The 21,601-nt window shown below is 34.3% G+C and overlaps 2 protein-coding genes and 1 pseudogene across 4 annotated transcripts; 1 reads left to right on the top strand and 2 right to left on the bottom strand.

Annotated features, from left to right (window-relative positions):
- Nucleotides 1–3,156: 3,156 nt before the first annotated feature.
- On the top strand, nucleotides 3,157–7,078 carry LOC140827272 (protein DETOXIFICATION 33-like). 2 transcript variants are annotated; one of them, XM_073189914.1, is made up of 10 exons: nucleotides 3,157–3,175; nucleotides 3,407–3,684; nucleotides 4,413–4,608; nucleotides 4,691–5,036; nucleotides 5,143–5,229; nucleotides 5,356–5,412; nucleotides 5,511–5,749; nucleotides 6,323–6,441; nucleotides 6,595–6,681; nucleotides 6,904–7,078. In XM_073189914.1, exons 2-10 carry the CDS (start codon nucleotides 3,430–3,432, stop codon nucleotides 6,958–6,960), a joined length of 1,443 nt encoding a protein of 480 aa, XP_073046015.1. In that variant the 5' UTR covers nucleotides 3,157–3,175; nucleotides 3,407–3,429; the 3' UTR covers nucleotides 6,961–7,078. The 2 variants fall into 2 exon arrangements, with proteins under 2 accessions (XP_073046015.1, XP_073046014.1); XM_073189913.1 differs by lacking the exon at nucleotides 3,157–3,175 and adding an exon at nucleotides 3,184–3,282.
- Nucleotides 7,079–7,216: 138 nt separating this feature from the next.
- On the bottom strand, nucleotides 7,217–9,787 carry LOC140827058 (uncharacterized; annotated as a pseudogene).
- Nucleotides 9,788–18,420: 8,633 nt separating this feature from the next.
- LOC140828406 (uncharacterized) lies at nucleotides 18,421–21,021 on the bottom strand. 2 transcript variants are annotated; one of them, XM_073191384.1, is made up of 6 exons: nucleotides 20,839–21,021; nucleotides 20,680–20,749; nucleotides 20,282–20,593; nucleotides 18,962–19,302; nucleotides 18,663–18,882; nucleotides 18,421–18,568 (listed from the first exon to the last, which is right to left on the bottom strand). In XM_073191384.1, exons 1-5 carry the CDS (start codon nucleotides 20,914–20,916, stop codon nucleotides 18,664–18,666), a joined length of 1,020 nt encoding a protein of 339 aa, XP_073047485.1. In that variant the 5' UTR covers nucleotides 20,917–21,021; the 3' UTR covers nucleotides 18,421–18,568; nucleotide 18,663. The 2 variants fall into 2 exon arrangements, with proteins under 2 accessions (XP_073047485.1, XP_073047484.1); XM_073191383.1 differs by lacking the exon at nucleotides 18,421–18,568 and having other exon boundaries at nucleotides 18,598–18,882.
- Nucleotides 21,022–21,601: the final 580 nt, after the last annotated feature.

The following is a 21,601-nucleotide window of genomic DNA, read 5'->3' as shown; positions in this document are numbered from 1 at the left end:
AAAACACTTGAGTTTTAAAATACCTTTTATTTTAGGCCTATTTTATATCGCACGTGTGCTAAATAAAATATTCCCAGTTGAGATTCAATTGTTTGATTTTTAGAATGGAGTAAGTCTCATGTAAGACCGTCTCACGAATCATAATCTGTGAGACGGGTCAACCCTACCCATATTCACAATAAAAAGTAATACTCTTAGTATAAAAAGTAATATTTTTTCATGGGTGACCCAAATAAGAGGACTGTCTCACAAATACGACCCGTGAGACCGTCTCACACAAATTTTTTTCTTTAGAATATTACATATTTTAGACGAATAAATATTTCAATTTTAATCATATATATTTATTTTTTTTTTATGTTTTTTTAACCATCTATGTTATCAAATTTCAGTTTTAATCATACATATATTTTAATTTTTTTTAAAATTTCTAATTTTAGCGTCATTTCGGCATCACATCATATTCATATTAATGAATAAGATTATTATTTTAAAAAATAATTGATTAAGATTAAAATTTGATAATATAAAGTACAAAATCACAAATAATCAAATATATATGTACAAAAATGAAATTTTCCATTTTAGTTGAAGTATATTTTAATACATTTAATAAGTCAAATTAGAATGAGATTAGTATACAATCATTTATCTTCTTCGAAAAAGAATGCAGCACACTTGGTGAAGTTGAAGATATTCCAATTTATAATTTTCGGGAAACTATGTGGTATATTTGGTGAAAATTTCTTGTTGGATACGAAAGCTATAACTTAAAAACACTTAAATAATTTTAATTTTTTAAGATTTTTTTAGTAAAAAAGGAAGAAGTGATTTTGATGTTTGGACAAATTTTGAAAGGCAAAAATTTGTGTGAGACGGTCTCACGGGTCATATTTGTGAGACAGATCTCTTATTTGGGTCACCCATCAAAAAGTATTACTTTTTATGCTAAGAGTATTACTTTTTATTGTGAATATGGATAGGGTTGACCCGTCTCACGGATTCTGACCCGTGAGACTGGTCTCACATGAGACTCACTCATTTTGAAAAAGGTTTTGTTTTGTTTTTTTCAATGGAAGTAGAAAAAGAAAGATAGAGCTTCTAAAAATAATGTTTTTTTAAAAACTTATTTTTAACTAAACAATATACTTATAAGAAAATCACTCTTAAACCTAATCATCAATTTGATTATTGTTTACTACTGCAATTTACCATATATTCCAATTCTTATGGAATAAAAAGTAACACGCTTAACATAAAAAAAATAATATTTTTTCATTGTTGACTCAAATAAGAGACTCGTCTCACAAAATATGACCCGTGAGATCGTCTCATACCAGTTTTTACCCTATAGTTAAATATAATAGTGCCGGTTCCGTTATTTCGATTTTCTGGGGATCAAAACCCTAAACCGAACCGAAAAACCGAATTTCTTTGCTTTTGAAACCGTAACCGGTCGAAAACCGATAAAGCCGAACCATTTAAACAGAATTTTTCGGTCCAGTCGGTTATTTCGATTTTAACCAAAATATGCCCACCCCTAAAAAAAAGTCAACAATTTCATTTTACAAGGCCATCCACGATGAGAAAAATATTTCTTTCAAATATTTGTGGTCTCTTTAATCCACGTCATCAATCAAATATTTCTCTACTCAAATATCTCATATTTCATAATCAAATATCACACCAACTAAATATTTATGTGTCCATTATCACTTTAATTAATATTTTATTTTAATTTAATAAAATCATTTCACCACTTAATTATTTTTATCTATTATTTAATATTATATTTTTATTGAAATATAAAATTAGAAAGTTTATAACGATTATTTTTGAATAACTAATTTGTAAAAAAATAAAAATTAATAAAATTTAAAAATTTATAACGAACTATACAAAATTAACGTTCGAAATCCAAAGCTCGTAATTGATCAGAGAAAAAAAATCGTGCACATTCCATTCAATTGTCCATTTATCACATAATAATTAAATAAATATTAAAAAAATGAAAAATTAAATAAAAATAAGCTCGACCCAAGCTGAAATCAAGCTCTCTTCACCACCCAAGCTCTTCACTCAAAGTGTGTGAAGAGCTTGGGTCTCGACCCTTGAGTTTGGGTAACCAAAAAAAAAAAAAAAAAAATCTCGACCAAAAAAAGAGCTCGACTCACCTCACCACAAAAAAAGAGCTCGACTAAAAAATAAAGTGCGTCTCAATCACACTGGCTTGAAGAAATTAAAAAAAAATTGTAATATCCTGTTATAAATTTGTAACTGAGTATTATTAGTGGCACACAAATCAATGGTGTGCAGTTGTTAATATTTAGATGGAGAAGATATTTAGATAACATGATTTGAATTAGATCCACGATGGTGAATTTGTGATGCCCCTAACAATTTTTACGATTTTTGTTTTAATTTTTCTTTTTTTTAGTAAAATATTTTTACGATTTCGGGCTTCCAAAAAAGATCTCGTCTCACCTAACCAGAATCCACAAGCGACAGTGGTAGATTTTCATTTATGATTTCGGGCTGCCAAAAAGGATCTCGTCTCACCTAACCTCAAACCACAAGCGAGAGAGGTAGATTTGCGTGATATTTGTCCCTCACTCTCTCCACACACACACAAATATATTATATCATCATTTTTTTAATAATAATAATTGATTAATAGTAAATGTCCATCTGTCTTTTCGTCAACATCAAATGAAAATCGCTGATTAAATTTTTATTGGATTATTCCATAAAGTTAAATACATTTATTTTGCTCATCAGGAATGGATAAAATTAAAATTATATATATATATATATATATATATATATATATATATATTTTGCATTAAAGACATGGATATTCCACTTGACAATATTTGCAAAACAAAGTGGAAAAAATTTGGATGGGATTTTATTGAACTTTCAAAAGTTGGTATGAAAGGAAACATAAATTTACTCAACTAGTAAGTAAAAATAATATACATAAATTTGAATATATAAAGATAAAACTTTTAAAAGCAAACGTGATGAGTATTATTATTCTTGTGGTCTGTAATAAAGATACAATTATTCATTTTCCTCACGTGGCTTTATCAGTAATCAATTTTGTTTCCAACAACCACAGCATTTATACACTTGTCCAGAATGGTTTGATCACATCTACCTTGCATCAATTCTGGTTAGTTCTCTTAAGTTCCTTTGGTTTTTTGGGCAAAAAGAAAAAAAATCTACCTATTTCTATTTCTTGGTTCGACCACTGGATTCATATTCTTTGTATTATCGGCCGTAAGCAACTGAACTGAGTTGCATCAGCCCGGATTTCATAAATAAATAAATGTTCTTTTTTCCAGCTTTTTAGGTGAAGTTGGCTTGTTTGTTTCTGGCCCTTTTTGATTCACATTACATACAGGTGTAGCTTTTGCGTCGTCGGTCATGACCAGCGGCGGCGTGGAGGAATCGCTTCTTGTAAAGCGGCCGGGCGGAGAAAAAGTCGTTAGCTTTGCGAAGGAGTTTGGTGGGGAATCGAAGAGACTGTGGAGACTCGCGGGGCCTGCGATTGTCACATATATATTTCAGTATTCACTGGGTGCATTGACTCAAACTTTTTGTGGTCAGTTGAATGAGCTGGATTTGGCTGCGGTTTCTGTGGAGAATTCCGTGATTGCTGGCCTTGCTTATGGGTTCATGGTATGATCTTTTTCTACCTTCATTTCCAAGTCTTTTTGTGGGGATTTGCGTCAAATAAGTTGAATGTTAATCAAGGCTCCTACCTCTTTTGTGGTGTGTTTTGCCTGTGAGACTCATATTTGTTTCAAAGGTGATATAATTTGTGGGCTATTTATTCGGTGCATACATGTGGTGATTGTGGTGGCTATTATCTGAAAAAATAATGGATTGGAGATTGGGGTTTAGAGAAATTTCACATTAAATTTTGTTCCTTGTTGAAGAGGATACAATACACAGATCTAACAGGCACATGGCTTGTTTGCTTATTTATACATTTATCAAGCAAACACAAACAAGTTAGTTCCTGTCGTCTATTAGTTGAATCTTAGTTACAGGAAGTGGCAGATTTATTCACTTAGATTTGATTTGATAAGTGTGGGTTAGTGTATTTTGGGAGGTTAAAGTATATCTTTTTTTTTATAGTTGAATCTTAGTTACAGGAAGTGGCAGATTTATACACTTAGATTTGATTTGATAAGTGTGGGTTAGTGTATTTTGGGAGGTTAAAGTATATCTTTTTCTTAAAAAAAATACCAATGAAAACTGAAGATCTTTCACTTAAGGGGTTGTCCACTTTAGTCAGACCTTGAAGTGTTGGACATGTAACATTTCTCTATTATTTATATCTTGCACCAAGATTCTAGTTCATTTGGATCAAAATGTATTCAATTGGTGATTAAAATTTGCAGCTGGGAATGGGAAGTGCATTGGAAACATTATGTGGGCAAGCATATGGTGCGGGGCAGATCGGAATGTTGGGTGTGTACATGCAAAGATCATGGGTGATTTTGCTTACTACATCTTTTGTATTGCTTCCCATCTACCTCTTTGCTCCTCCAATCCTCACTCTCTTCGGAGAATCTCCTGAAATTTCTAGAGCTGCAGGTCCCTATTTCATCTTCTTTCTTGTTGATTCTTCTCACGTGGTCATTTTTTTATATCCTTAAGCCTGATATTTGTGTTGCAGGTAAATTTGCCATCTGGATGATACCACAAATATTTGCGTATGCTGTGAATTTCCCGATACAGAAATTCTTGCAATCACAAGGGAAGCTGATGGCAATGGCGTGGATTTCCGCTCTAGTTTTGGTTCTGCATGTTTTCTTCAGCTGGCTTCTGATCTTGAAGCTCGGATGGGGGTTAATTGGAGCAGCAATTACTCTAAATGCATCATGGTGGATCATTTGTATTTTGCAGTTGGTTTACATTTTCGCAACCAAATGTGATGGTGCATGGACAGGATTTTCATGGTTGGCATTCCGTGATTTGTACGGCTTTGTTAAGCTTTCCTTGGCCTCTGCTGTAATGTTATGGTGAGAGATTACTAATCAGTAGCTGATTTTTTTTTTCCCTGCAAAGTTGGGAAAAATATTTGGTGAATTTTTTATTCTTCTTCCTTAATTTGATTCGATATTGCAGCTTGGAGTTTTGGTATCTGATGATATTAGTGGTAATAGTAGGCCGCCTGGATAACCCTGTGATACCCGTTGATGCTGTTTCTATATGGTATTCTCCGAGTTTATTTTTAATTTATTATTTTTTTTTCGTGTTTGATCTAAGGATAACAAATAATCCTTGTGATACGATCACCTATGTTGCCCAGGTTCACTCAAATTAAAACATTTTTTGTAGCATGAACATTCAAGGATGGAATGCGATGATAGCAATCGGATTTAACGCTGCAATAAGGTAATATTTAAGCATCATCTGTATATACATTACGTATGATTTGGCATACACGTGCAGATATATGAGCTGAAAGAACCGCAACCGTTTTGTTTATCCAGTGTAAGAGTATCAAATGAGCTTGGAGCTGGCAATGCTAAAGCCGCAAAGTTTTCTGTGGTTGTGGTTTCAGCCATGACCATGTTGATTGCAATAGTTTGTACTGCAATCGTTCTTGCGACTCGAGATTATTATCCATACCTTTTCACCAGTAGTGATGCTGTAGCTAAGGAGACTACGAGATTGTCAAGTTTGCTTGCAGTTACGGTTCTAATAAGCGGCCTTCAACCTGTTTTATCCGGTAATGATGCAACATCACATTCGAGATTTTAAATCAGTGTGTTAATGTTTAAGCTCACAAACTCGCTTGCTGGTTGATACAAGGTGCATCCGGCTGCGCTTATTTGACTATGTGATAAGTCTCTTTTTCTTTTTTTGAAATTATTCTTAATAAGTTTCTGATGCAAAACTGACGGTGGAAAATATGATGTCTAAGTGCATTCTCCTATACAAGTCATTTGCATCTTTGAGATTTAAAGCTCGACAGGTTTGTGAACCGTATTAGAGAATCTATCAACTGCAGTCTGAAATTTAACTGCAACTGAAATATGTCACCGATGGTGACCATGAGCTCTTTAACCAAAGCTTATATCAGAATTATGTCGTATTAAGCTCACGGGGCGACACGTGAAGGGAGAGGATGCCAGAGGGGACAGTCTCCCCTCCTCCCCTCGTAGATGTTTTAATCCAGACACATAAAGATATGATTCCATCACACTAACTGAAGATCGTGTTGTCTGCCTAAATATAAGTTATGGCTCCACTATTTGTTGAGTTGCTCACTGATTCTCAGGTTCAAACCTATTTTGATTAGGGGTCGCGGTTGGAGCTGGATGGCAGGCCATTGTTGCATACATCAACATCGGTTGCTATTACATCATAGGACTTCCCATTGGCATAGGCTTGGGCTTCCCACTTCACTTAGGCGCAATGGTAAAACCCAACAAACTTTCCTTGGTATTTTTAATGATTTGTGTTCTGAAATACCAATGTTATCCATTCTAAAAGTTGCTCATTTTACATAATTCTTGAACTCAGATACTGGTTTTGAGTCACCCATAAGACATTTTCTTACATGTTTTGCAGGGAATCTGGGGTGGTTTGATTGCAGGAGTTTGTTTGCAGACGGCTATCTTAATATGGATCGTTGCAAGTAGAAACTGGGAGAAAGAAGTATGAACTTAGCTTTCTTCTTATCTATATATATATATATATATATATATATATATATATATATATATATATATATATATATATATATATATATATTGGACAATATCATACAAGTGTGGAGATATCCTGATTCCACTGGTCCTAACAATATAGATCCATTATAATGATGGTATTTTGTAAATAAGACCTCGATCACCTCAGTTCAAATTTTGATTCTTGCAGGCGAATGAAGCAGAAAGTCGTGTTAAGAGATGGGGTGGATCCATTGCGAATCATTGATCTTGATTCGGATAAAGAAAATTTTACCTTGCTTAGTACCGTATTTATGACTTTCCTCAATGTTCTTCCGATTTATCATATATACTGGTAATCATTGCGTGCAACCTAATTAAAATTTTCAGAACAAATTTTTTAACAAATGTTTCATATTGTCAGTGTACTTGCTTACTTAAAACAACATAAATATTTAATAAAATATAGGATATAACTACGTTATATAAACAATAACTTATGAAAATACTTCTTATCTCAATGATCTCAGCTTATCTTTTTTTAAAAAATTATTGAAGTATGAAAAATTAATGAAATTTGTCTGTTCAGTTAAAAATGCAGTCTTTGGCAAATCGAGCTGAGGTCTTCTTCTTTGTGATCTTATTATCTTATAGATGACTCCCATATCTTGGCCAGACTGTCGCGAGTATATGATGCATTTTACTGTTCGACATCGTAGATAAAATACAGAAAAACATTGTAAAATTCATCTGATCCTATGTTTTACAAATGGGTAACGTAGTAAAGTAGCAATATACATGCCATCCGAGTTCTAGAAATAACCTACTATAATTTCCTGATTTTCGTCTAATGGCTCCAACTATCTTGACTAACTACCAAGTACATAGCAATGATACACCGAGGGGCACCTGCTAAGAAACTTGAAACCAAGAACTATTAACAATGACTAGATCTAAAGGACCACCGATGTGGTCTTTTAAGCCTCCCAACGGTTCTCCAATCCGTAACCCATCCAGGATTGCAGCAACCGTGACAAAGTGTAGCTCAAATCGTCTTTGGGGCTCAATGATTAATTTGGTCTTGATCTGACTTGTTTTCTGGGTTGGAGTTGGATTGAATGCAGGTTTTGAGCCACAATCTGGGGTCATTGCCAAGTGTAGATGGCACCCAATACTCAAGACGACCCTTTGGGTCGAGCAGCTGGTGCATAGATTGCCAGTAGAACCAATTTGATATCATTTGAATCGCTTGAATAGCTGAGGCCCTTGATGCTCTATGGCACTCGGCTTCCTTCAATCAAAAGTTTTGCTCATTGGACATGTTTATTTACTGCAGCAATAAAATGCTACTGGATGTTGGAGTACGCTTTATGCTGGGCTGGCCTGGAATTTCTCCATCTCGTTAAAAATATCGGAAGTTCGAATTCCCACTGTATTGCCTTAACCTATTATGACCCTGCCCCGGGGCTGCTAAGACATGATAAATTCTATGGCTGTCAGGTCGGACCTCTCCACAAACCTTTTGATTAGATATGGAAAAGAGTATTTACGAGGAAAAGAAAAGGCCATATTAGTTCTTATAGACCAAAAAATGTACGACGTCAAGAAATCTGCTTTTAAACAAAATTAGATATGATCAATTGGTATGGATTGCATTCTGATGAGATGCAGTCAACTTCTTGAATTTTGTCTCCGGGATCAGCCCATTGAGCCACAACTCGAGCTCTTCCATATACTGATTCAATAGCAAAAGTTTTAGCAGCAAATAAGGCACATTTCAAGCAAACCACGGACTTGACTTCATCAACAAAAACAGCCCTTTGTTCACTCTCTGATCCAAGCCACTTTGGGAATTCACAAATCCAAATCAAATTTGAAAATCCCACTCACTCTCTCCTTACTCCACATATACATAAGCCCACGGAACTTTTTAGCACATAATAAACAATAGAATTGAAATGATGATTAAGTTGGGACATCGTGTTCTCGCACCCAAGACGCAACGGAAGTTTAATTTTTTTTTCTTGAGTGTCGTGTGTTTAGAAACTTACATAGGACGTTTGGAATTATACATTTGCGTTCTTAATACTGGACACCAAAATATTCCGGTGTTAAGGTAGATGTAGCTCTTTAATTCCTACGAACAGCATGCCTCATTTGATCGCTTAATTAGGTCCATGATCAAAGACTGTTTTCCTCGTTTGGTTTGCACTAGAAAATCCCAACGATTTATGCGTCGAGACAGTAGCCTCCAAATTTTCAAAATCCAGATATAGTGCAGCGACAAGGTGGCCGAAATTTTTTTCACAAGAAACTCGTGGTGGCCGAGATTTGTGTTTTCGAAAGTGGGAGGTTTTTTTTTTTTTTTGAATTTTTCTTATTGATTCTTAATCAATAATTAAGCAAATCTAATTTGCTTATTTGGACAAAATTTTCTTCTCACATTTTTGGTGATGGCCGTGACTTTCAAGGAGAAATTGGGAAGGATTTGTGGTGGTTTTGTATGCAATTTTCCATCATCAAGTAATGAGCCCTAATGATATATTTATAGAGTGAGACTCGTAAACTAATTAGGAGTCCCACTCCTACAAAGACTCCTGGTCTTTGTGGTACTACGACTCTATCTATTCATTATAATTAAATTATCATATTATTAATATATAATAGTTGATAATAAATGATATATTAATACCATATATATATAAACATATTTCATATCACCGTATAAAATATATATTTATATCGATTAAATTAAATAACTATTATTTAATTTATATAATTAACTCCTAGGTTAATTTAATTCTAGACTTCTTTGGAATATATACGGGAATTTGTACATGTTAATAGTCATCACTAGTAGTACCATCATTTAATTAGTAAATTCTCAATTTACTAAATAAATGATTTCGAACTCATTATAACTCTGATCAACGATCCGAGAGCGTCGATTTACCAAAGATACAAATCATGTTCATATAATAAAAATCGAAAATTTCGAAGATCAAAATTTTCATTTACCAAATTTGGAACTTACCATATATGGTAGCTGCCAGTTTTGTAAACTCCTTTACTAAAACAGACAGTTCCACTCTCATTCCTTATTTAGCAACCATGCTAATTTTTTTTTCTTTCATCTTATGGAATCAGCTCATAAACTTCTTTATAAGCTTCATGTTTGATCTCCATCAAACTAAGGTCGCCAAATTCCAGCTCCTTGAAATTTGACTATCTCAATGGGAACACAGAATCCGATACTTGTATAACCCTCAATGGTTCAGGGACACAGCTAGCCGTGAGTTCACGTCTCCATGTGATTCAGAATAACATTTAATCTTATTCGGGTTTACCCTAGTTAACCTCATTTTTTTCATCAACTCCTTGATCAAGAATGTCAGAACTCATTTCTGATTGCACCCATCAGATAATGGTAAGAGCTTCTAGCAGCATCACACCATGATCCTCTAGGTATCATTCATATTGACTGGAAGAAACTTTAGTCATAGTTAGCGTACAGTATGATCCTTCAACACATATATCCCAGTCAAATCTACAATCATTGGTATATCGAGAGTTGATATAAATGCGATAACGATGCAATTTATCTTTGAGTACTAATAATAACATGGTATGTACAACTAGGAAAACATATTTCTTGCTCTGGCCAGAGACTCCTTGCACTATTAACTCATCAGATCACATAGAATATCTTCACCCATAGACAAACGGTGAATCACCGACTGCAATGCACTCGTACATATTTCGAAACTACGCCTAACCTCGCCACCTGATGACCTCGATGGAGTCGGTACACGGATCAAAGTGCATGTTAGTATGTATAGCCCCTACATTATCCCGGGTCAAAGAACTAATGGTGTACAACCATAACTGCAGGCTATTCCTTAAACGTCCACTACTCGTTTTCTAAAAATGTGCTAAATTTTTTTTTCTTCTTAATCTCCATAATCTCCATAATTCGAAATATATATATATATATATATATATATATATATATATATATATATATACACTTTAAAATAACTCGACACCATTTTTAAAGTAAAACAACCAACTAACATTTGAAAATCAAAGGAAAATAGTTCAAATCGTAAAATCGTCAAACGTTTTACCAAAATTAAAAACATTATTCGAAAGATATATCTCATACTATCAACCTTTCAAAAACCTCTCAAAATATAATCAAAGTCATAAAAATATATTTAACATAACTTAAAATCATGAATCGTAAACTAGTGCGGAAAACTAGCGTTGGTCCTCGGGTTTTGTGCACCTTCAGTCCAGCAAAGTCGACCATCAAGACCTTCAATAATATTATTATCATAATATCCCGCATCAATCACATCTAGTGAGTTTAAAGGCTCAACACACCATAATCTTGATAACAAGTACTACATATACAGATCATATACAACATGAAAACATTTATACTTAAAATATCGTTTTCATGAAGATGCATAAACTTTAAAAAAATTTCATAATGATGCATAAACTTAAAACAAAAACATTTCCATAAACATTTTCATACCACGATAAACATATTCATATTCATCGTATTTATATTCATATCCATATTCATATTCATATTCTTTTCGTTGAATTCATATCGATAATTGTGACTTTCTTATTCGTCTACATATTGGGCGATGGATCCATCTACATGTAACCATAGTACTGGGCGACGGAGACACCAACGACACTCTCACCCGTCAACTGGGCCTTGACATTACGTATTAACATATCATCGTATTTGTATTCGTATTCGTATCAATGGAAATACGATCGCTGAGACCTTCTCCCTCACGATATCTCCAACATATCATCGTATTAGTCACAATTACTTCACTTCCTTCAACGTTTTGTATTGTCATCACTTTATAAAAAATCAAACATGCATATAATGTTTTCTTTTAAACTAAGCATGCAACATATCTTTTAAAGTTTTCGTTTATAAAACCCATAAACATTTAAAATAATAAATTATAACATATTAAATCATAAAATCCATAAACATTTAAAACCAACATTTTAACATATAAAAATCCATAACCATTTAAAATAACATTTTAACATATTAAATCATAAACATTTAAAATAACATTTTAACATATTAAAAATCATAAACATCCATAAACATTTAAAATAAATGTTTTATCATATTAAAAACCCATAGATATTTAGAATAATCATATTAGCATATAAAACAACATCCAGGATACTGACATGATGTTTACTAATTTTTGGGTGTAAAATTACCATATTGTTTCTAAACGTAAAATTTCACGTTTATTATATTTTCTTAATTTAATTGACTCTGAAATATCCCAAATAATTATTTAAGCTTAAATATAATTTTCCATGATTTTATTAAGCTTAAATCTAGGTTTTTCAATTAATTCTTTAATTAACATTTCGTGAGGCGATTAAATCTCGGATAAATCCAAAACTCATTATTTTGATCCCAAATTTTAAACATAACATTTTTATTATTTATTCTACCCTTGTAAGCCATGAACCGCTCCTGTGGACCAAGGTTCCAATTTCAGTCTTATTATTTTCGTTTTTGACATATATTCGAACACACCGAGCCAACTCTCAAAATACTCTAGCCATGGGCGAGCCACCTCGAGCCAAACCCGAGAAAACTCATTTAGGAACCTAGTGACTAAGCCCAAGCCCCTGACCAGCCCCTTAGACCCTCGAAAAGCCCACTGCCCTTGACCTCTTTTGTGCGTGTGAGAGTTATGGTGCACTTAGGACTCCTTCTCCTTCTAGGAACCTTACAGCCCCCTAACCATCTACCAGCACTGACCCTCACCGAGCCTAGACCACACTCAGACCCCACATGACCCATCCTGGGCCCTCGAACCATGCCCCTCAACCCACGCACAAACCCAGCAACAACAAACCGGATTTGCACAAGCTGCTAACCCACACTAATTGACTCCTAGCCAATCTAGGACACTTCCAGTCGAGCCACCACCGAGCCCACCTAACCCTAACAATCCTTGGACCACGCCCAGACCCAGCCCAGACTCAATAGCCAGTAGTTGAAGAAATTCAATATACTCCCTCAACTATAAAAGTTCAACCTAATCCTCAATAGACAGTAGTTGAAGTACACACACCTAGAAGGTCTGATAGGATTATTAGACGACATGTTAGGTACACGCTTTTTCATGAACAAGGCCACGAAGAGGTTCGTGATGGATGTAATCCAATTAACTCCAAAAAAGCGATATATGATATTGATTCATCCAAATGGCTTGAAGCTATGTAGTCTAAAATAGACTCTATGTATTCAAACCAAGTCTGGACATTAGTGAATCCAACTGAGACATTGTTCTCATAGGATGCAAATAGATATACAAAAGAAAGCTCGAGGCGGATGAGAAGGTATTGACCTTCAAGGTAAGACTGGTTGCAAAATATTATACTCAAAGACAAAGAATTGAGTATGAGGAAACTTTCTCAGTAGTTGCTATGTTTAAGTCCATTAGAATACTACTAGTCATAGAAGCATATGATGACTATGAAATATGACAAATGGATGTAAAGACAACATTTCTCAATGGAGACATTAAAGAATATATTTATATGTCACAACATGAGGGATACACATCATTAGGAAGTGGGTATAAGGTATGCAAACTTCAGAGATCAATATATAGTTTCAAACAGGCATCAAGAAGTTGGAACCTCATATTTTACAACAGTATCAAAGAATTTGGTTTTGCTTAGAATCTTGAGGAACCATGTGTGTACAAGAAAGTTAATGGGAGTGCAGTAACATTCATAGTGCTTTATATTTGATGATATCCCACTTATTGGGAATGATATAGGAGTATTGCATTCAACTAAAATATGGTTCGCAAGTAAATTCTCCATAAAAGACATGTTTGAAGAATACTATGTATTGAGAATACAAATCTATATAGATAGATCAAATCCTCAACCAAACGACTTATATCGATATCATTCTAAAAGATTTTCTATGAAAGGGTCCAAGAGAGGATACTTACTAATGTGTCACGATGTTACTTTATCTAAAGCAATGTGCCAAAACTAACGAATAGATAGAGATGATGACACGTATTCCATATGTGTCAGCCATTGGTCGTATCATGTATGGTATGATATCAACGCGCCCTTACGCTCTGAGTGTTGCAAGCAGATATCAGGCGAACCTTGGTCCAATGCATTGAAAGGCTGTGAAATATATTCTTAAGTACTTAAGGAAGGCTAAGAACTTGTTCATGGTCTATGGGGGTGGGAAATTAAAATTGGAAGGTTACATTGATTCTAGCTTCCAAAGTGATGTAGATGATTCGAAATCAACCTCTTTTTTGTATTCATGCTCAATGGTACGGCTATATCTTGAAAGAGTTCTAAGCAAGACACTGTTGCGGATTTCACCACTGAAGCTGAATATATTACTACATCTGCTGCAGCCAAAAAGACAATTTGGATGAGGAATTTCGTACAAGAGTTGAGCCTTATTCCTATTGAAGTTGATCTAGTTCCAGTGTGTTGTGACAACACTGGTGTCATTGCACAAGCAAAAGAACCAATGTATCATCAGCGATCCAAACATATACTGAGGAAATTCCACATCATCCAAGAGATTGTGGGAAAAAGACATATTTCAATCGAGAGAGTTGCCTCAGCAGATAACGTGGCTAATCTACTTACAAAACCCTTGCTATAACCATTGTTTGAGAAGTAACACAAAACAATGGGATTCAAATTTATAGGTAGTTGACTTTAGAACAAATGGGGGATTGTTATAGTAGATATCATGTAAGATAACGATTGGCTAAGAAATTTATTGACTTGATTGTAATTAACAGTCTTTAATTTAATATAATTTATATATCATGGTTTCATTTTACTTTATCTGTATACTCATGCAATCAACATAGATAAAGACCTTGATTATACTTAAATACAAATGAATCGTAATTCGATCTTGAAACTCATTTGTAAACACACATTCTAAATTCGTTCATAGCCGATTCAGCTGCCTAAAAACAAGAATAATATGCCGCTTGAGCTTGAGACTAGCATATGTGATGTTGTGTACTGTGTTTCATGATAAGAGCATATAGATGTCCAATCATGCAGATGTGTAATCATATGATTATTATACCGAACAACCCTCCCTCGAACTTTCCAATTGGTTATCATTCATCGAGAGAAAAAGTCCGTGGTTGTGATTATACATCATTAGTCCTTACGAACCGGGACAACATTGAGGCTCTACATACTAGGATTGTGCTTTGACTCGTTTACCGACTCCGCGAGGGTCACAAAGTGACGAGGTTGGGTTCAATTGCGATATGTGTTGAGTCAGTGCATTGTAGTCGGGAATTCACCGCTCACCAATGAATGTGGATATCCTATATGATCTAACGAAATAGTAGTGCATGAAATGTCTTGCCAGAGTGTAAGATGTACATTAAGAATAAGGGTTCTCTAGTTGTGCGTACGATGACACTATGAATGTTTCATGAATGTATCAGATAGTTATCGAATTAATATGCAACTCTCGATGAACCAATGGTGGCAGATTCGATCGGGATAAATGAGATGAAGGGATCGTAATGTACGTTAATCATAACCGATTGGTTCTTCTAGGCACTATCAGTGATATATATAGAATCACGGGGCGATGTTACTAGACGTTACCATGATTCGATGATTTTAATCAGAAAATGATTTCTGACATTCTCATGATCAAATGTTGGTACATAAAATGTGGCAAATAAGGGTAAGCCCGAATAAAGAACGATGTCCTTATTCACAAAGAGTTGTAGAGCTGTATCTATGAATCATTGAGGATCACACAAGCATTGGATATTTTGTTCGCATTGAGACAATAAATTGAAGGAGTTGAATTTATATGAAACTATGAGATAATAAATTCAAATAATTGAATTTATGGTAATTAAAATTTGAAGACAATAAATTCAAGGATTTGAATTTATGAAAATTGAGAGTTTAAAATATTAAACTCAAATATTTGAGTTTATAAAAGATTATATTAAATGTGATTAGAAATATGCGTAATGGACTTGTAGGAGACAAGTCCAACATGCTAGATAATTAAAGTTTTTAATGTACTTTAATATATTAATTAAACTAATTGGATTAGATTAAATTAATTAACAAGCTCATTAACGTTTAATTAAGGAACTCTAAACATATAATTAAGTAAACTAAGTTAATGATTTAATATTGAGTAAGGAGGTCACAAACCCTAGCCTCCATTACATGCAATTTTCAAAAATTCCCCTCTCATTCTCTCCAAAATTTTCAGCTACCTTCAACAATTATAAGGTTTGAGTCAACTTTTTTTAATCTCAAACGATAAAAATTCCTCTAAATTTTTCTTGTACAATTTAGAGGAGGAAAAAATATTCCGATTGTGGGGACCCGGACGCTAATCATCTTCTTAATCGTCATTGGGACTAATTATCAGTTCAGATAAACAGGGTCTAAAAATTTTCTTTTTTAAAATATAATTGCGGAAGGTAATGGAATCAATCTATTATACAAACCAGTATAATAAATACAAATCTTGTATCTCATACATCTAGTTTAAAACTAAGGTTCAACTACTATGATCTAGTAATGAAACCTATCTACATCCAAGTCCGGAATCACCACTCCAATCTTGATCTCTCATCTTCTTCTGGACCCCGATCCTGCCCCACCTGTTGTCATGCACACATACAAAACAAGACAACAGCCGGATACTACGGTGAGATATAAATATCCCAGTATAAACAATGTATACATGCAATCATATAAAACATATATAAAAGCATGAATTATATCTTATCACATGTAGCATAATCAACAACATGTATCAATACAAGTCTGTACATAAACCTGAATCGTAATCTACGAAACATAAATGAATACGGATCTGTAATTCAATATCTAGTCCCAATATCTAAGACTTGACTCATCTCTCATTCTAATCTAGGGATCCCGATCTAATTTAGACTTTGGTATGCTGTATCGAGTGTGTCTGAGACAGACGTCGATCTACATCTGAAGCTCGTCGATACACCATAAGTCTAGAGTCTTATCGGTTCTGAGAAAGACTCGGCGGTTCTGCCCTAGCTAGGCTGTCTGCCCTAGACTCGGACTCTGACCCTGTTCTAAGTCAATCCATTAATATATCAATCTGATAATCTGCAAATATCTATGCAATAAAATAAAGTATGTGATTTAGGGAAACTCAAGTCAAACCTAACTTGAGTTGTGCAATCCCAACTCAACATTAATTTATACCTTTGTCGTCCCGGTCTGACGATGACGAAGACCTGTATTCAAATCTGTCCATCTCGAATCTGAAATGACAATATTGAATACGCTGTATCAGTGAATAGCTTAATGTACAATTTGTTCTGATCCATACTCAATTCAGTATATAATCTGATCAATGTCTGAACAAGATATAATCTGATTCATATCATCGATATCACAATACAATCTGAATCATATCGAAATCTGATTAATCTAAATCAACTGATGTTTCGACGGCATAATAATACAATCTGAATAATCCCGTCAATCTGAACATCACAAATATAATACTGGAACTCATAATCTGTGTAAATACAATTCATAATCTGAATACTAACACAATTCTGATATAGAATCTCAGTCAATATCTTTCAAAAATCATAACAATTACAGAAACAGTCTGTTCTTTAATCTGACTTCAATTCTATAATGTCTACGGTAGCAGAAACACCATATCTGATTCATATTCAGTTCTGACAACATCATAAATTCAAATCATGTCTAAACGTAACAAAACTTACGTCCAGTTGTAGCTGTCGTTGCTAGGAACACAGTACTGAAGTCGGATTCAAAATCTGACGGACGGATTTCTCACAAAAGGCGTAAGGATTTCTCGTAACCTTTTCTCGACCCTTTTCTGAATTTCTCTTTTCGTTCTTTCCTTCTGGGAAAGGAAGGATTCGTATATATATATATATATATATATATATATATATATATATATATATATATATATATATATATATATATATATATATATATATATATATATATATATACATACATCGCTACACGTTGCATGAGAGAAGCAAGTGGCACCTTTTCCTTTTGCATGTCTCGCGCTCGGGCGGTGGTAAATTACCGCTCGAGCGCGGCCTTCTCTGCCCGAGCATTTCAAAGTGCACCCTTAGCGCTCGGGCGGTCAAAAACTACCGCCCGGACGCCAACTCTTCTGCCCGCGATATATTTGTGATGAACACTGGCGCTCGGGCGGTTACTTTTTACCGCTCGGGCGCCAGACTCTCTGTCCCCAAGGTATGTAAGTCATATGCTTGGTCCGATTTGGGTCTCGTAATGGCCCGGTTATAATCACATCAGTTCAAACTCAGTAATCTTAGATTAATATAATCAAAATCTCATATTAACAGAATCGAGATCTTGGCCCTTACACCGATCATGGACTTGATTGGAGAAAGAATATTTAAAAAAAATCGTTCATAAGGAATATTATGAGAGCTATTTCCGTCAATCTCCGAATAGTTGGTATCGAGTGATTAATTCACTAAAAATATATTCATAAGCATCTTGTAAATGTTTTATTTGTTTAAACAATAAAAGTGTCAAATATGTTATTGGAACGTCAAAAGAAATTTTTTAAAAATTTTGTTATATTTTAGACACGAAAAAACCGATTTCTCAACAAAGTCATCGTATCATGGTTGTACGTGATAGAACAAATAAGAGTGAACATCACTATTCTTTCTTTTCCCACTAATTCTCAATGCGCCGGTTGTGTCAGAATATGGACCAGGATTTCAAGAAACCTGTAAAGAAAACACTTTCCATACTGAGCAAACGAAAAACAAGCATTAATGAATTAATATAAGGCAAGCAATTGTACTGGAATCCTCTATTTACATTAATAGTTCTCCGCGACTGGTCTGGATGGAAAGAGCCTCACAAGAAATGTTAGTAACGACCATAGGCAAGCAACACCTAGGATACGGAATGTCAGTGCCAAAGAAACAAATGCCCCCATCCGATCTGCTGCGGCAGGGGTTACCGCTGCACCACTCATTGCAAACATTAACTTCTCAATAAATCCCACAGCCCTGGCCAACTGATATATCCTATATATCTGCGGGGAAAGTGCCAATCTTATAAAAAATATGTTCCCCTTTTAACAGGGGGTAAAAGTTAATTTAATGATTTCTAACCTCGAAGATAATTGGCAAAACAGGCCAACAAGAAGATCCACCCCGGTCAAGACTTCTCTCAAATGCAAATTGAGCCAAACAGCCAAATAAGAAAGGAGCAACAGAAATCAATGCAGGTAAACCAAGGATTGGCCAGGTGACATAAACGGCAAGGAGAGGAGCAAAAACTTTGAATCCCATGGTAAAAAATGCAGAGGACAAATATCCTCGTAGGCCAGTGATTAGACCCCATCTCTTTGATGTAAACTGCAGATATGGCCTTTGAACGTGCTCAGTAACAAGTAGAAATATGGCAAGTCCGGCATAAAATATGATATCAGTAGAAAATGAAGAAACAATTTCTGCATCAAGATCAAGAAAAACTAAATGCTTGTCCGGTAGACAATGAAGAAAATTATCTGAAAAAAATGTGAATAAGAACCAACACAAAATATGAAGAAAGGTTGAAATTTGAAACAAAAAAAACTAATGGAAGCAGGTAACCCTTTTGCAAATCATGGAAGCATCACCATGCTATATCCCGTTTTTATGTTATATAATTCAATAAAAAAAATTCCAGATGCATGAGCATAGAGGAAGTACAGACCTCAACCTCAATGAACGAACTTCAACCATAGCAACTTTAATTTTTTCTCTACTCTTAAAACTTCCTGCTTCTAGTTATCATTCTTCAGTTTCGCGTCCTATGAAGTACAAGATGTTTGGGAGCAATTATTGTCTCTCTCATGAGAGCAATCAACACGTGGGATTAGGATTGATGTCAATTGTAGCTTTTGGTAAAAGAGCAAGCCTAGTGGAAGCGCAATTCAAATATGATATTTAAATTGTTGTAAGACTTAAAGTATTTAAGTCGTACTGTACCACTAACAATACTTTTGGTAAAAAGACGATTTCTCAGTCCTAGATAAGGTCCGAAATATTTGTTCAAATGTGCTATTATTTAAAAAACAATAAATAAATTACACTCATGACACCAAGTTTACACTTATACTGGAAGGCTAAGCCAATAGTTGCATAAATTTATCAAATTAAAGCAAGGCATAAAAAATTAGAGAGATTCCAATCAACAAAAAATAAAGATTTAGAGTAGTTATTTTGTTTCTAGTGTTTTCAAGATCAAGGACTGAGGTTAAGATCTATATGCGAACAACATATGGAAATCAACATGCACAATGAAATCGTAGCATATAACTTTCGAAACCAGTTATTTAATCAACAAAAACGGTCAGCAGAGACTGGGATGAAAAATTGAGAAACAGAGGTCAAAACACCGAATTCAATCTCAAAACATTAGAACTCATGAAGAAAGCTCCAGAATACCTGCAAGAACCTCATTTTTAAAGAGATCCTCGATAGCGCCAATGATAAAGAACAGTGGAACAGTCAAGGAGGAAATTAAAGCTACGGGTGCCAAAATCCACAGAAAGGAACCAGTATTCTCATCAAAAGGCACTGACACCAATTTGCTTTCCTCAGCGGATTGGTGACTCAATCCACCGAAAGAAACAGAGCCTGGTTTTCCACGAAATGGTTCCGAACCTTTAATTTCACTCACTCGAAAACCTGAATTCCTCGATGAACCATTTTCTGCAGCACACACAACCACTCCACTCCTTAAAGACGCTGAAAGAGCTGCGAAGGATCGGGTAAAAAAAAAGGAAATAACTGAGAACTCCCAGTGATAAACCAAAATAGGAAGATAAAGCGAGAAAACGTACATTTTAGCTCAATTTTGGATCCGGGCACCCATTTTTTAACGGAAGCGTGATCTCTAAACTGTCTTTTGACCTGATAAACAGATTTTCCACAGAATAATTCACAATTTCAGACATTGCTAAACAGGAGACAAGATTGAAAAATTTAAGGAGAGAGTTTACAGATTGAAGACGAGGAAGCAGAACACGTGTGCGTGGAGGATAATTTTGAAGGAAAACACAGGCAGATTGCAACTCCATTTCGCGTTTGAGAAAGATTTCAGAAGGGTTTTACTTTTACTGTATTACGCCGTCCTGTCAGTGTTATCCTTAAACCCTTAATTCGCTTCTCTATGTTTAGCAAAATGACGTCGTCTCACATATTCTATTCTAGAATTAGGTCTCGAGACTTCTTTTTAAGCTCAAAGATTCTGATTTCAGATTAACGACAAGGGTATTAATTTTTATTTTGATTAAATTAATTTATGGAAATATAATAAATTTTATGAAAATTAGATTGAAGACACGACTTTGAATGGCATGATCATATTTTAAAACTATCTTAAATTATTTATAAATCTTTTGTAATCTAACATTTATGAAAATTAGATTGAAGACACGACTTTGAATGGCATGATCATATTTTAAAACTATCTTAAATTATTTATAAATCTTTTGTAATCTAACATATAATAATATATATGAAATAATGTAAAATTGTCATTTTTTTAAAAAAAATATTTGAATTTCGGGATATCCTTGAAATTTGAGTATAAATTTAAATAATTAAAAATAAAAGATACGTCAGAAAACTGAAATTTGGATTTAAGAATTGGCAAAACCTTGTGTGAGATGGTCTCACGTATCATATTTGTGAGACGGATCTCTTATTTGGGTCATCAATGAAAAAATATTACTTTTTATGCTAAGAGTATTACTTTTTATT

This window comes from Primulina eburnea, chromosome 3, assembly GCF_022965805.1.
Source record: "Primulina eburnea isolate SZY01 chromosome 3, ASM2296580v1, whole genome shotgun sequence".
Taxonomy (NCBI): Eukaryota; Viridiplantae; Streptophyta; class Magnoliopsida; order Lamiales; family Gesneriaceae; genus Primulina; species Primulina eburnea.
The sequence above is the reverse complement of the archived record's forward strand: the minus strand, read 5'-3'. Positions and strand labels throughout refer to the sequence as shown.